Source organism: Eubalaena glacialis, chromosome 13 (assembly GCF_028564815.1).
Source record: "Eubalaena glacialis isolate mEubGla1 chromosome 13, mEubGla1.1.hap2.+ XY, whole genome shotgun sequence".
Taxonomy (NCBI): domain Eukaryota; kingdom Metazoa; phylum Chordata; class Mammalia; order Artiodactyla; family Balaenidae; genus Eubalaena; species Eubalaena glacialis.
In genome coordinates this window covers 57,244,577-57,257,687 of record NC_083728.1, presented here as the reverse complement: position 1 = coordinate 57,257,687, position 13,111 = coordinate 57,244,577, and the positions used below count along the sequence as shown (strand labels likewise).

Below are 13,111 nucleotides of genomic sequence, written 5' to 3'. Positions count from 1 at the left end.
AAGGTTGGGGGCTAAAGATGACACCACAGAGATTCCATTACTCTTTATTTTAGCAACAGCGACAGACACGTGAGGTGGCTCGAGCTGCCTCAGGCAGCAGCAGCCTCTTTGGCGGCTTTTCTCTCTGCCAGCATCCTCTGCTTCTGTTTTGCCAGGCACTTCCTGGCAGAATAATGGGCCCCCAGGTCATGATCTGGGAAAGAGATGGGGAGGGGAGTCATGGTCCATGATGGGAATTTGTGGTCTTTTCTCCATGCAGGGAGGGCTCAGGCGGCTAAGACAAGTTACTGAGCAGACAAGGGATGAGGTAAGGTGATTTTCTTCTACAACCACCAGACACTGGGCTAATTAGCAAAACGTTTAGTACCCAGCTGTGTGGAGACTGGAAGGAGGACTGTGAAGTGAGGTGGCAGAAGCAGGAGTAGCTGGGGGCAGGCTGGGGTGGAGCTGACTCACAGCGGTCCTGGTAGGCCTTGGCCACCTGGGTGAACTGCTCCAGCTCCTTGGCACAGTTCTGCCTGTAGCTCTCACCTTCCCTCTGCTGACAGGCCTTTAGCCTTTCCTGGATAATGTTGACAATTTCCTGATCAACTTTGCTGAAAGGAAAATGAGAAAGGTGGTGAACAACAGGGGTCCCCAACCCCCAGGGCCGTGGACCGCTACGGTCCATGGCCTGTTAGGAACCGGGCTGCACAGCAGGAGGTGGGCGTTGGGTGGCGGGCGCGTGAGCCAGCGAAGCTTCATCTGCCACTCCCCGTCGCTCGCATTACTGTCTGAACCTCCCCCCCACCACCGCCACCCCGTGGAAAAACTGTCTTCCATGAAACTGGTCCCTGGTGCCAAAAAGGTTGGGGACCGCTGGTCTAAGTCTATAAGGATTCCCTGTACTCAGGGAAAGTAAAATGAAGGCAGGGCCTGGGAGCCCTGTGGTCTGGCCCCGCCACCCCTAGATCTGGGTTGGCCACCATCTCATGGCATCGGGAGGGAATATGCTCATTGCACAGGGCTCTCAGTAGTATTCACTGACTAAGAGCAGAAGCCCAAGGGGGAGGACTTACTAGTCTCTTCTCCATTGCATTTCTGCTTCAAACATGCACAATATGTCCTTTTCCTTGCACTCAGTGATGTCCGGCACGCGGCGGAATTCACGGTGGTAGTAATAATACCTGTTCTTGGCATGCTGCCGCTCTATAAACTCTGCAAAGAGAAAACCCCAGGTGCAAAGAGAAAACCCCAAGTCCAAAGGCCCTATTGGTTTGGACAAGCCACAGTTTGAAAGGGCTCTTAGCTTTGTATTTCTCATAAGCCGTGGAAGAGGCAGGTTTCCCAAATGTTCTCAGCTTTTACTAAGACTGGCAATTGGACTCCCAAAGAAGAGGTGTGGGCTGGCAGACAGTCCTGGAAAGGACTGGGCTACAAATGGCAATGTCTACGGTTTATGGAGAGTTTCTTGTAAGCCAGGAACCACCCTGTGTTGCATAATACATTAACTCACTTTGTCCCCACGATAACCCTATGGGGGGCAGATCCTTTTCATTTACAGAGAGGAGACCCAGGCTCTGAGAGATGGCAGGATTCAGAGCCCGTTCTCTGCAAGCCCACACCCTGCTACAGTCCCTCCTGCCGGCCCAGCTCCCCCAGAGCACGGGGATTCCACTGTGGAGGCAAAGAGGCCCCAACAGGGAGCCACCAGCAGGGATTCCAGTCCCAGTTCTGCTACTGCTGACCTTCCGGCCTCAACTTCCCCATGGGTAAATGAACAAGTTAGACCTAGTGAGATCTCATCCATCCAGACGTATAAAATACTTTCTAAAAAACTGCTATACAAAAGAGGGAGCAGATCCACTACTGTCTTTTCCAGACCTTGGGGCGGGGTGGGGCGGGGTGGGGCGGGGTGGGGTGGGGTGGGGGTGGTTCCTCCCCCCACAAAGAGCCACCAGAGCATGCTATGCACCCCAAATGTTCTGTTGTTGAACGAATGGATTGATTAATTACGTGCATGAATGAATCGCCTGGCACTAGGGACTAAGGGCATTATGCTCTGCCTGCTGCACCACCAAGATGGCTGAACCACAAACTGGACAACGATGGTTTAAAACGTTCACCTAGTTTGGACCAGAGATGGCGGAATTTGGGCAGCTCTCAAGCGTGGGCACACACGCAGGGCAAGTTACAGCACACGTAGGTGGAAGGGGCCTCGGCCATCAGTGACCACCCGGGCCATTTTGCAGGCATGCAAAGGGTTGGGAGAACCCCTGTACCTCAACAGCCCTCTGTGACCGCCTGCTGTGCAAAACGCAGGATGCAAAGCGTGCAGGGAGAGTGGGATCTAACAAGCCTCAGGACGCAGATGACTTCGATCAGCAAACAGCCCCTAACATTTGAGCGAGGCCGGAGACCAGGGGTCCGTGGACGGCGGCAGGGGCCATACAGCAGTGAGGGCTCTTGGTGTGTGTGTGAGTTGGGGCGTCCCAAGAGGTGAGGCCTGGGGTGCAGTGGGGGTCCAGGCTGAGTGACGGGTGCGGGGGGCCCGGGAACGGTTGGGGGGCCCCGGGGCGCAAGGCCCGGCTGGGGCTCGTACCTCTCGCGAGGGTCACTGGCCGGTCCACGAGGAGGTCAAAAGCCTTCGTAAAATAGGTGATAGGGTTGGTCAGAGAGGTCTGCGGCGAGGGCGCCGGCGTGCGGCGCGGGGGCTCGGGGTACACGTTGTTGTCCCAGCTGTCCGGCATGGCGGCGGCGCGCGGCGGGCTCGACTCTTGGACGCGCTCCCGCGGCCTCCGCCTTGGTCCCGCGGCCTAGTTCGCCCGCACAGAGGACACCGGAGAGCGGCCGCGCCTGCGCAGGACGGCCGGCGCCCGCGAGGCACCATGGGACTTGTAGTTCGCCCCGCCTGCCCAAGTGTGGCCTCGGGAGATGCTTCGCAGTGCGAGCGCCCCCTCATAGGACCGAAGCGCCATTGCACCCGCGACCAGCGCCTACTGTGTGCTGGGCGCTGGTATCAGCGGTGAAGGAAACAGAGATCCCTATTTACATTCTAAGGGGAGACAGACACAGGAGTAAGGAAACTATTCATTCAGTTCGGATGGCGTGTAGGCACGTGCCAAGTGCAGCAGGGAACAGGATGATGAACACAGCTGGGCTCTTCTGGAGAACTCAGGCCGGTAGAGCAAATGACAAAGTCAACAGATAACACAAGTTGCCAAAGGCTGTACTCTTCCAGGAAGCCTTCCTGGATTGTCCATTCCCTACATCCCTCTCTGAGCTCCATTGTGTCTGCCAGGGCCCCTCATGGACTGGCTGATGCCACTGAGCTTGGAGAGGGGGCTGCCTGGGGCAGCACAGGAGGTAGGGTTTGCCCCCCCACCCCCCACCCCCACCCCCACCCCCCGACTAGGGAGAAGTGGCTCCTACCCTGGGCACAGGGCACTCTGTTTTGGTTCTGAGGGTTCCATCCTGGCCCTGAGCACTGTTGTGCCCTTGAGGCAGCTCCACTGACCAGGGCCCTACTGGCCACCCTCTGTGATCTCCATACCTGGCACACCCCCTGGCTAGCACCAGGGAGGATGGGTGCTGGTTACTTCCTGCCCAGAGGCTGGGCTCAGTCATTAACTCTATGGACGCACAGAATCCGGAATCATAGTAACCTTAAATCTTCAAATCATGAACTCTTAGAAACTGTCACACTCAACTAATCATAACATTGGCCTGCAATGTCGGGCTGAACGAGGGGACCCAGTGGAGGTGGGCCGGAGTCATCGCATGACCCGCAGTAACCAGCACGAGCTCGCCCACCAGAGGAATATGAGAAAGCAGAGTATAGTACTCAGTTAAGGGAAAGCGCCCAGATGATGGTTTTCTGCTGCCACCCAGCAGCGGACAGACTCAGAGATCATGCAGCAGAAGCAGAAAAAGGCAAATGAGAGGGAGGAACCCAAGCAGCTTTGTGGATCCATGTCTAACCCTCTGGCCCTTGGCCTGTGTGGCTGGAGCCCCCACCGTGTGCTCCCAGGCCCAGCACCGAGGGTGTTCCCTTTGGCCCTGAGTCTGCAACATGTCGCTCCTGTGCTACCTTCCTTCAGGGAGCCCCTCTCCCCCAGGGCCATTTCTGGGCTGAGGGGTTTACCCCTTCCCAGTGATTTTTTTCCTGCAGGACTCAGCCCAAAGTATTAAAAGTAGCTTTGTCATTCAAAAACAATGACAAAAACAAAGAATTGTAGATTTTAGTAGCATAGAATTTTAGCACCCAGGGATGCAAAATCCACAGACCTGCAGAGATATCTTAGGCCTGTAAAACTCTGATTCTACAATTACAGAACTTTAGAACCATAAAATCTTTGAATTAAAAAATAAAAGATTTCAGGGACTTCCCTGGTGGCGTAGTGGTTAAGAATCCGCCTGCCAATGCAGGGGACACGGGTTCGAGCCCTGGTCCGGGAAGATCCCACATGCTGTGGAGCAACTAAGCCCATGCGCCACAACTACTGATCCTGCGCTCTAGAGCCCACAAGCCACAACTACTGAAGCCCGCGCGCCTAGAGCCCGTGCTCCGCAACAAGAGAAGCCACTGTAATGAGAAGCCTGCGCACTGCAACGAAGAGTAGCTCCTGCTCGCCACAACTAGAGGAAGCCTGCGCGCAGCAACGAAGACCCAACACAGCCAAAGATAAAATATAAATAAATAAATTTATTTTTAAAAAGTATAAAAAAAAATTTAAGTTCATAAAATTATCTTAAGGGACTTCCCTGGTGGTGCAGTGGTTAAGACTCTGCACTCCCAATGCAGGGGGCCCGGGGTTCAATCCCTGGTCAGGGAACTAGATCCCACATGCATGCCGAAACTAAGGAGCCCGCCTGCTGCAACTAAGACCCGGTGCAACCAAATAAATAAATATTAAAAAAAAAAAGTATCCTAAGTGTTCTTGGCTCATAGCTACTAGAGTCAAGGGACCTTGATTGAATCACAGCTCTAGTGATCCTCTGGGCACAGAGCCAAACTTCCCCATCTTCCCGCCGTTTGTCCAGCTCAGGCTCACAGCCCTCAGGACAGCACAGGAATCTGCTCTGCTTCAAGGCCAGCAAACTGGACTCAGACCCTCCTAATGGCAGCTGCCCAAGGGAAGCTCCCCAACCCGAGTTCCTAAACCCCCTACCAGGCCAAGTTGTTCCTGTCTTGGAGGGTCACACGAAGCAGAAAACAAAGTGTGTGACCCAGTCCCAGGACCCTTGAGGAAATGAGTGCCAGCCCTAGCTCCAGGTGCACCCCCCCGGGCTGCCCAGGCTGCCCCCCTTAGCCCTGCCCTGGGCCAGGCCCGCTCCTGACACCAGAGCCCACATCCGCCACAGGAGATGACAGAGCTCCCCTGCCAGGGGCTAAATCTGGGATCTGGCTGCTGTGTGTCCTGGCCCTGCCACTCGACCTCCGACGCCTGGTGAGGTGGCCCCTTCCCTTCCTAACCTGCAGGGACAGGCCTCCATGGTCAGTGGGCTGGCAAGGGGGGCGTTGGGGGGAAGCATGCCAGCTTCCTGGCGAGGGGCAAGTGGGCTTCTGGGATCTATCCCACCAGAGAAGGTCCTTGGGCCTGTGACAGAGTAGGTGATTAGAGGGGACAGCAGGGGGCCCAAGCTCTGGCTTCCAGGCCTAGGACAGGCAAACAGAGGGACAGATGGCAGCGGCCCCCTGCCTCTGTGGCCTTGGCCGCAGGGTGGACCTGCCTCTTCTGGGCCCAGCCAGGCAGGGCCAGGCCACTGAGACAGGAAGCCCATGGGTGAGGGGGGCTGCTGCTGGCTCTGTCCCTAAGACACTGCCCTTGGAGAAGTTTCCCTCCTTTCTTGTGGACAGATGCAGGCCCTGAGGGCCACCAGGTCTCAGCCTGGGGTCTCTAGCTCACTTCCGGTCTGGTCTCTGGGACCGCGCAGCTGCACCCAGCAGGGAGACCCCAGCTCTGATCTCCCTTCCCTTCTGTCCCCAGTCCCACCGGAAGTTCTCTGCCCCTCGGCATGGACAGCTGGGCTTCCTGCCACACAAGAGGAGCCGCCGGCACCGGGGCAAGGTGAAGACGTGGCCTCGGGACGACCCCAGCCGGCCCGTGCACCTCACGGCCTTCCTGGGCTACAAGGCTGGCATGACACACACTCTGCGGGAGGTGCACCGGCCAGGGCTCAGTGAGTGGCCGCTAGGGGCCCCTGGGGGGTGGGCCGAGCACCCCCGACCGCCAGAAGATCTGGAGGTCCTTCCAGATGCTAGGAGCCACAACTGGGCTCCTGGAGGGGAAACAGCCCCAGAAGGGGCCAGGCCCCGCCCATGGGCATCTCAGTCAGAACGTTGACTGCTGGCCGTGCCTCAAGAACTGATCTGTCATTGCCCCAGTTTACAGATGAGGAAATAGAGCAGTTATGAAACTTGTAGGAGCTAAGATTCAAGGGCAGGTGCCCCTACACACTTCCGGTTTTGAGATCATCGTAGTGTGGTTATAAGAAATAATACAGAGGGATCCCACGCGCCCTTTACCCAGTTTCCCCAATGGAAACATCTCTTAAAACCATGGTAATATGTCATAGCTGGATAATGACATGGATACACCCTACCCATCTTATGCTGGATTCTCCTGAATAAGATGTGTGTTTATTTAGTTCTATGAGGTTCTGTCACATGTAAATGCGTGTAGCCACCACCTTGGAACATTCCATTCCCACAACAGTCCCTCCTGTTGCCCTATTATAGCCACAGCCGCCACCCCCCAACCTTCTGGCAACCACTCATCTGTTCTCCATCTCTCCTAAAGTATATATTTTTTGGCTGCGCCACGCAGCTTGCAGGATCTTAGTTCCCTGACCAGGGATCGAACCCGGGCCCTCGGCAGTGAAAGTGCCAAGTCCTAACCTCTGGACCGCCAGGGAATTCCCCTAATATATATATATATATTTAAAATTTATTTATTTATTTTTGGCTGTGTTGGGTCTTCGTTTCTGTGCAAGGGCTTTCTCTAGTTGCGGCAAGTGGGGGCCACTCTTCATCGCGGTGCGCGGGCCTCTCACTATCGCGGCCTCTCTTGTTGGGAGCACAGGCTCCAGACGCGCAGGCTCAGTAGTTGTGGCTCACGAGCCTAGTTGCTCCGCGGCATGTGGGATCTTCCCAGACCAGGGCTCGAACCCGTGTCCCCTGCATTGGCAGGCAGATTCTCAACCACTGCGCCACCAGGGAAGGCCCCCTAATATATATTTTAAGCATACACTTCTTTGACTTCGGATCAGCCTCATTAATAACATCTATAAAATCATGGGTTTAGGACAAGTCTTAGGTTTTGTTCTAGAACTCATCCACATACATTCATAGTGCCCATTTGTACTCCCCTAGAGGACGCCCAACCCTACCCTTTGGGGGATGCTGCTCTGGCTGTGGCTCTCCTGGCCCACTCCTGGGCGGTCTGGTGGGGAAACCGAGGCAGGAGCAGGTCAGGCCTTACCTGAGCTGAGTCAGAGCTAGTGTGGACACTTGTGGGGTCTTGCCCAGCAGTGGCTCCACACGCAGGGCAGAGCAGGGAGAGAAGGGCCGGGAGTGGGGAGGCTCAGGGCTGGAAGTCAGGGGCCTGCTCACAGGGGCCTCTGTCCACAACAGCCCTGGGGCTCTGGCACTGGGTCCTCCTGCGGGCAGGTGGGGCTGTGGTCGGCACTTCCACCCCTTCCCCCTCTCCATGGGACTCCCCATGGGACTTGGAGGCCCCCCTCCACGCCTCTGTCTCTGGGTTTCGTTCAGAAATTTCCAAGCGGGAGGAGGTGGAGGCGGTGACGATTGTGGAGACGCCGCCTCTGGTGGTTGTGGGCGTGGTGGGCTACGTGGCCACCCCGCGAGGCCTGCGGAGCTTCAAGACCATCTTTGCGGAACATCTCAGCGACGAGTGCCGCCGGCGCTTCTACAAGGACTGGTGAGGCCCCGTGGGGATGCCGGGCAGTTGGGCAGGAGGAGGCGTGTCAGCAGCGTGTGGAAGGCAGGAAAGTGTGTGTGTGTGTGTGTGTGTGTGTGTGTATGCGTGTGAGTGTGTGATGCCTTCCCTCCAATAAAAGACAAGGACTAGAGGGCTGGAGAGGAAATTAGTTAGAGGAAAAAGGAAAGCAAACATTCTCATCCTCAGGGTGAACTAAGGAACTAATGTGATGGAATGTCAGAGTTGGTTCCGAGCTTCCTAGCAGCCAGGGTGAAAAGGGAAACAGCCAACTGACAAGCCCTTTTCATCAGAAAGAAAGGCATCCTTAGGCCTCAAATCTTCCCTGGCATTAAGTCCAGAAAGGGAAGGCGCCTCTGCCTGAGGAACCTCACAGACACCCCCTTGCATATGGAGGCAGAGGCACGTGTAGCCTCCATGGGAGGCGAGGACCTTGGGCCCCAGTGTCAGAGCAGGCTGTGTGACCACAGGCAAGCTGACTGACCTTTTAGAACCTCACCTCACCCCCCCACCACACACACACACACACACACACACACACACACACACACACACTCCCCACAGACACCATCAAATGGGAACAGGAGAGGTCCCTGCATCTTGGGGCAGCCCTGAGGATGAGCTGAGCAGAGTGTGTCAAGTGCTCAGCACAGGGAAAGAGCTCAGCCAACGCCAGCTGGCCTTGTTTTTGCTGCTGCAGTTGTGATCAACTTGCCCCTCATCTGACCTCTGTGAACCTCGGTTTCTTCATCTGTAGGATGGGGATAATGATGTCCACCTTCCAGCATCCTGGCAAGGGTTAGGAACAACGGGGTGTGGGGCCTGGCCAGTCCTGACTGTTCGCTTTAGAAGTGGGTTCAGCAGCCATGGCAAAGTGGGCACGTGGCCGTGGCTGGCTGGCACGCCCCTTCCCTGGGCTCCTGCACATCTGCTCACTCTCAGCCCCAGGAGGCAGGGAGGGTACCCACTTTACGGAGGAGGAAACTGAGGCCTAGAGAGGGAAAGACAGTCTGTGCTTAAGGAGGGCGCCCGGAACCAGCCCAGGGACCCCAGGGGCCCAGCAATGCCTCCCCTGGGAAGGGGAGGAGGGAGGAGGGGGACATCTAAGCCCATGCTTGGTAGGCTGCAGTGGAGGCTGCCGTGCTGGCCGTGCTGAGCACCCTCTGTGCGTGGCTCAGGCACAAGAGCAAGAAAAAAGCCTTCACCAAGGCCTGCAGGAGGTGGCGCGACGCCGACGGCAAGAAGCAGCTGCAGAGGGACTTTGCTGCCATGAAAAAGTACTGCAAGGTCATCCGGGTCATCGTCCACACCCAGGTCAGCCCCTACCCCCTGGTCCACACTGGTCAGCCAGTCCACCCCCTGGGCCTACCCTCCCTCAGCCTGGCTTCCAGGAGCCCTGGCAAATGTCAGCCTAAAAATACTGCGAGCCCCGGGCATAGGCCCAAAGTGTCGGCTGACCAGCCAGCCGCCGGCAGCCCTGGGGATGGGATGTTGGGTATCAGTGCACTCTGAGGGCTGCGGGGTACTGGCCACACCCAGCAGTCAACCAAGGCCCTGAAATGCCCCAAAGGTCCAGGATCGTCTGCCCAGTGTTGGGTGTGGGGGGCCGGCCGCCTCTGTTTGGGGTCTGGCACATGTGGGTGTGAATCAACATTCGTAAGTGGGGTCTGGCTTCGTGTGGGCTGACAGGTTACCTATACCCTCTGGCTTTTTCTGGAACGTTCAGGGAAGCCTTCCCAGGCCCGGAGCAGTGACCCTCCCCAACTGCCTGAGTTACTCTCACACTTGCATTTCCTGGTTACGTGTGTCATTGGTTAACATCCATCTCCCTCCATAGACTTGAGCTCCACGGGGGCAGGGGTCACAGCTACCTGCTCACTGCGGTACCCCACCCCCCAGGAGGCTTATATGCAACAGGTCCTCCATCAGTACTGGTTGAGCCCTATGCTGTGACCTAACCACGTCCCTGCTTCCACCTCACACAGCAGCAGCCAGAGATGTTTAAAAATGTGCATCAGATCATGTCACACCCTGCACTTGGAATAAAGCCCGAGCTACTCCCTATGAGACCTGCCTGGCCAGGCCCCTGCTCAACTATCACTGCCCTGAACCCTCCTCCCTGTTCACCACAGTCCAGACACACTGGTCTCGTTTCTGTCCCACCAACCACCACCTCCCCATCTTCCCTGCCACAAGGCCTTTGCATATGCGGTTCCCTCTGCCCCAAAAGCTCTCAGATCTTCACCGAGTGGTTCCTTCTTGCCATTGATGTCACCTCCTCAGAGAGGCCCTCCTTCACCACCCTCATGTGCAATAACTGTCCCCTCCACCCTCAATATTTCATCACAACACTTAGGCCTATCCAAGAGTTTACTTGGTTTCTGCCGCCCAACTAGATGGCTCCATGGGGGCCAAGATGCTGTCTGCCTCATTCCATGCTGTATCCCCAGTGCCTCGCACAGAACGTGGCATATAGGCACACCAGAGCATGGGATCATCTGTTGAATGAATGCGTGCATGAAAGTCTGCCAGGGGTCACCAGCTGGCTTTGTCGTGTCTGCAAATGGGGGTGTGTGTGACTTTCTGGGAACCGACTGGCCGTGCCATGTCTTACAGATGAAGCTGCTGCCCTTCCGGCAGAAGAAGGCCCACATCATGGAGATCCAGCTGAATGGCGGCACGGTGGCTGAGAAGGTGGCCTGGGCCCAGGCCCGGCTGGAGAAGCAGGTGCCAGTGCACAGCGTGTTCAGCCAGAGTGAGGTCATTGATGTCATTGCCGTCACCAAGGGCAGGGGCGTCAAAGGTAGGGCTGGGTGGGGATGGTGGCTCCAGGAAGGCTGCCTGGAGGAGGTGGGGGCCAAATTGGCCTCTCAGCCACCCGCCCCTCCCACCTGCAGGGGTCACGAGCCGCTGGCATACCAAGAAGCTGCCGAGGAAGACCCATAAGGGGCTGCGCAAGGTGGCCTGCATTGGTGCCTGGCACCCTGCCCGTGTGGGCTGCTCCATCGCCCGGGCTGGGCAGAAGGGCTACCATCACCGCACAGAGCTCAACAAGAAGGTGTGTCCGCAGGCCTGGTTTGAGGGGGGATTCCTGTGACCACACCCCAGTGAGTGAGGAGCATGACTCAGATGCTGCCTGGCCCCCTAAGGCTCTGAAATGCCCCCACCAGCGCCTGGGTCTAAGCCCACATTCTGATGGGTGTGGGCATCTTGCCAGCCCCAGAGGCTACCTGCTGTCCCCAATGTGCCCTGTGCTCCTGGCAGATCTACCGCATTGGCCGGGGGCTGCACACGGAGGACGGGAAGGTGGTTAAGAACAACGCATCCACCAGCTACGATGTGACCGACAAATCCATCACACCACTGGTGAGGGTGGGCCGCCAGTTTGGCTGAGGGGCCTGGTGTGCATGTGTGGGGCAGGCCTGTGGGGTGCTGCCCTCCCCCAAGAGCTCAGGTACCAGGGTGGACCGCCTGGGTGGACCAAACCCCTGCTGTTCCTGCATCCTCAGAGCCACCACTGCAGACAGCTCATCCTCCAGCTGCTGTCACAGGGTGCAGAGTGCAGCAGCTCCGACTGTGGCCTTGGAGTCAGGCTGCCTGGGCTCAAACCCCAGCTGCAGTGCGTAGCAGCTGCGGGGCCTGGAGCAAGTGACTTCACCCCTCTGAGCCTCAGTTTCCCTCCTCTGTAAAATGCAGATTTTTAAATAAGATAATCACGGGAAGGACTTAGGGTGTGGCTCAGATGCTGCCCTGATTAGTGATCGAGAATGTCACCCTAGGCCAGGGGAGTTCTCCTAGGGCCCCCAGCTGCCTCCTAACCCAGCAGCCCCTTTCCTGGACCCACCTTCCCACAGGGTGGCTTCCCCCACTACGGGGAAGTGAACAATGACTTCGTCATGCTGAAAGGTTGCATCGCGGGCACCAAGAAGAGGGTCATAACGCTGAGGAAGGTCAGTGCCGGGTGGTGAGCTGGGGAGTGGGAGCCCCATGGGCATTGGGGGAGTTGGGGGGGCTGGCCTACCCTGTCCTCCAGCCTGCATCAGGAGGGGTGGGGATGGGGAAAGCAAAGAGGGAGAGGTTCTAACAGAAGCTGGGTGAGCGAGACCTTCCTGTGTGGGCTGAGAGTAATGCGAGGGGCTGAGTGGGGACCTCCCACGGTGACAGCTCCCCTCTCCCACCGGCTGCAGTCCCTCCTGGTGCACCACAGCCGCAGGGCCCTGGAGAACATCGAGCTCAAGTTCATTGACACCACCTCCAAGTTTGGCCATGGCCGCTTCCAGACAGTCCAAGAGAAGAGGGTCTTCATGGTGAGCCCACCAGCCTTGCTCTCTGGGGCTCCGACACCACATCCTACCTGCCCCAGAGCGGGGAAGCTGAGTAGATGGGGGTGGCACGCATGTCCCTGCACTCATCCACAGGAGGGGGCTTTTAGGGGTCCAGTCCTGGGCACTGATTCTTGCCAGAAAGGAAGTAGGGGAGAAACCAGTGGGAGAGGGCGCAGGGCCGACTCCGCGTAACCCAGGCGGCTGGTTAGACCCCTGTGACTAACGCTACTCCTGTCCCTCGCCCACCAGGGTCCCCAGAAGAAGCATCTTGAGAAGGAAAAGCCGGAAACCTCGGGAGACTTGTAGGCAGGATGGGATGGAGGGAGCCTGAAAGAAGCGCGGCACAACCCTCGCCCGTCCCCTTGTCTAATAAAAGCCAGAGACAACTCTTCCCGAGGTGTCTCAGAGTTGGGGGGCACGGAAAGGCTGGTCAACGGCCGGCAGCCCGGGGCTTAGCGCCGGGAAACGACGAGAGCATACGCGGCTCTGGGTGCACCGCTGCAGCCACTCCAAACCCAGCGCAGCTCAGCGGCTCGCCCCGCCACTAGGGTCAGGGCGGCAGGGGCGGGGCCGCGGGGACCGCTGAGGAGTGGTCCTTAGTGGTGGGCGGGGCCTGCTGGAAGACGGAGGGGGCAGGTCCTCGGGAGGGGGCGGGGCCTCCTGGAGGCGGAAGCCGGAACCCTAGTCCCGGGGAGGGATTGGTCCGTGGAAAGGGCGGGTCAACGGGAGGCGGGCCCTGCGAGGGTGTCTCGCACCTCTGGACGTGATTGGTCCCCTGGGGGGGCGGGGCCTCGGGCGCCGGGGCAGGTCCAGGATCCGAGTGGGATCGGTTCTCGGGAGGCGGGG

The 13,111-nt window shown here is 57.9% G+C and overlaps 3 protein-coding genes across 3 annotated transcripts; 2 read left to right on the top strand and 1 right to left on the bottom strand.

Moving 5' to 3' along the window:
• Positions 1-28: 28 nt before the first annotated feature.
• On the bottom strand, positions 29-2,837 carry NDUFB10 (NADH:ubiquinone oxidoreductase subunit B10). The gene is made up of 4 exons (XM_061208617.1): positions 2,582-2,837; positions 1,059-1,197; positions 457-596; positions 29-193 (listed from the first exon to the last, which is right to left on the bottom strand). Exons 1-4 carry the CDS (start codon positions 2,727-2,729, stop codon positions 90-92), a joined length of 531 nt encoding a protein of 176 aa, XP_061064600.1. The 5' UTR covers positions 2,730-2,837; the 3' UTR covers positions 29-89.
• Positions 2,838-3,759: 922 nt separating this feature from the next.
• Positions 3,760-5,319, top strand: LOC133104193 (small EDRK-rich factor 2-like). The gene is given in 2 exon segments (XM_061209844.1): positions 3,760-3,977; positions 5,292-5,319. Coding segments are annotated over 2 exon segments (246 nt in total).
• Positions 5,320-5,663: 344 nt separating this feature from the next.
• RPL3L (ribosomal protein L3 like) lies at positions 5,664-12,619 on the top strand. The gene is made up of 10 exons (XM_061208867.1): positions 5,664-5,765; positions 5,970-6,162; positions 7,754-7,922; positions 9,119-9,254; positions 10,557-10,743; positions 10,838-10,998; positions 11,205-11,306; positions 11,795-11,890; positions 12,128-12,247; positions 12,515-12,619. The coding sequence occupies exons 1-10, from the start codon at positions 5,664-5,666 to the stop codon at positions 12,569-12,571; spliced, it is 1,323 nt and encodes a 440-aa protein (XP_061064850.1). The 3' UTR covers positions 12,572-12,619.
• Positions 12,620-13,111: the final 492 nt, after the last annotated feature.

What these genes read in the sequence shown, in the direction of transcription:
- NDUFB10 (XM_061208617.1), bottom strand. Translation starts at nt 2,729, where the DNA reads ATGCCGGACAGCTGGGACAACAACGTGTACCCCGAGCCCCCGCGCCGC. An exon ending in GCCAGTGACCCTCGCGAGAG is followed by an intron (nt 1,198 to 2,581) that starts GTACGAGCCCCA and finishes TTCTCTTTGCAG; the next exon opens with AGTTTATAGAGCGGCAGCAT. An exon ending in CAAGGCCTACCAGGACCGCT is followed by an intron (nt 194 to 456) that starts GTGAGTCAGCTC and finishes TCTCTTTCCCAG; the next exon opens with ATCATGACCTGGGGGCCCAT.
- RPL3L (XM_061208867.1), top strand. Translation starts at nt 5,664, where the DNA reads ATGGCAGCGGCCCCCTGCCTCTGTGGCCTTGGCCGCAGGGTGGACCTG. An exon ending in GGGTCATCGTCCACACCCAG is followed by an intron (nt 9,255 to 10,556) that starts GTCAGCCCCTAC and finishes CATGTCTTACAG; the next exon opens with ATGAAGCTGCTGCCCTTCCG. An exon ending in GCACAGAGCTCAACAAGAAG is followed by an intron (nt 10,999 to 11,204) that starts GTGTGTCCGCAG and finishes TGCTCCTGGCAG; the next exon opens with ATCTACCGCATTGGCCGGGG.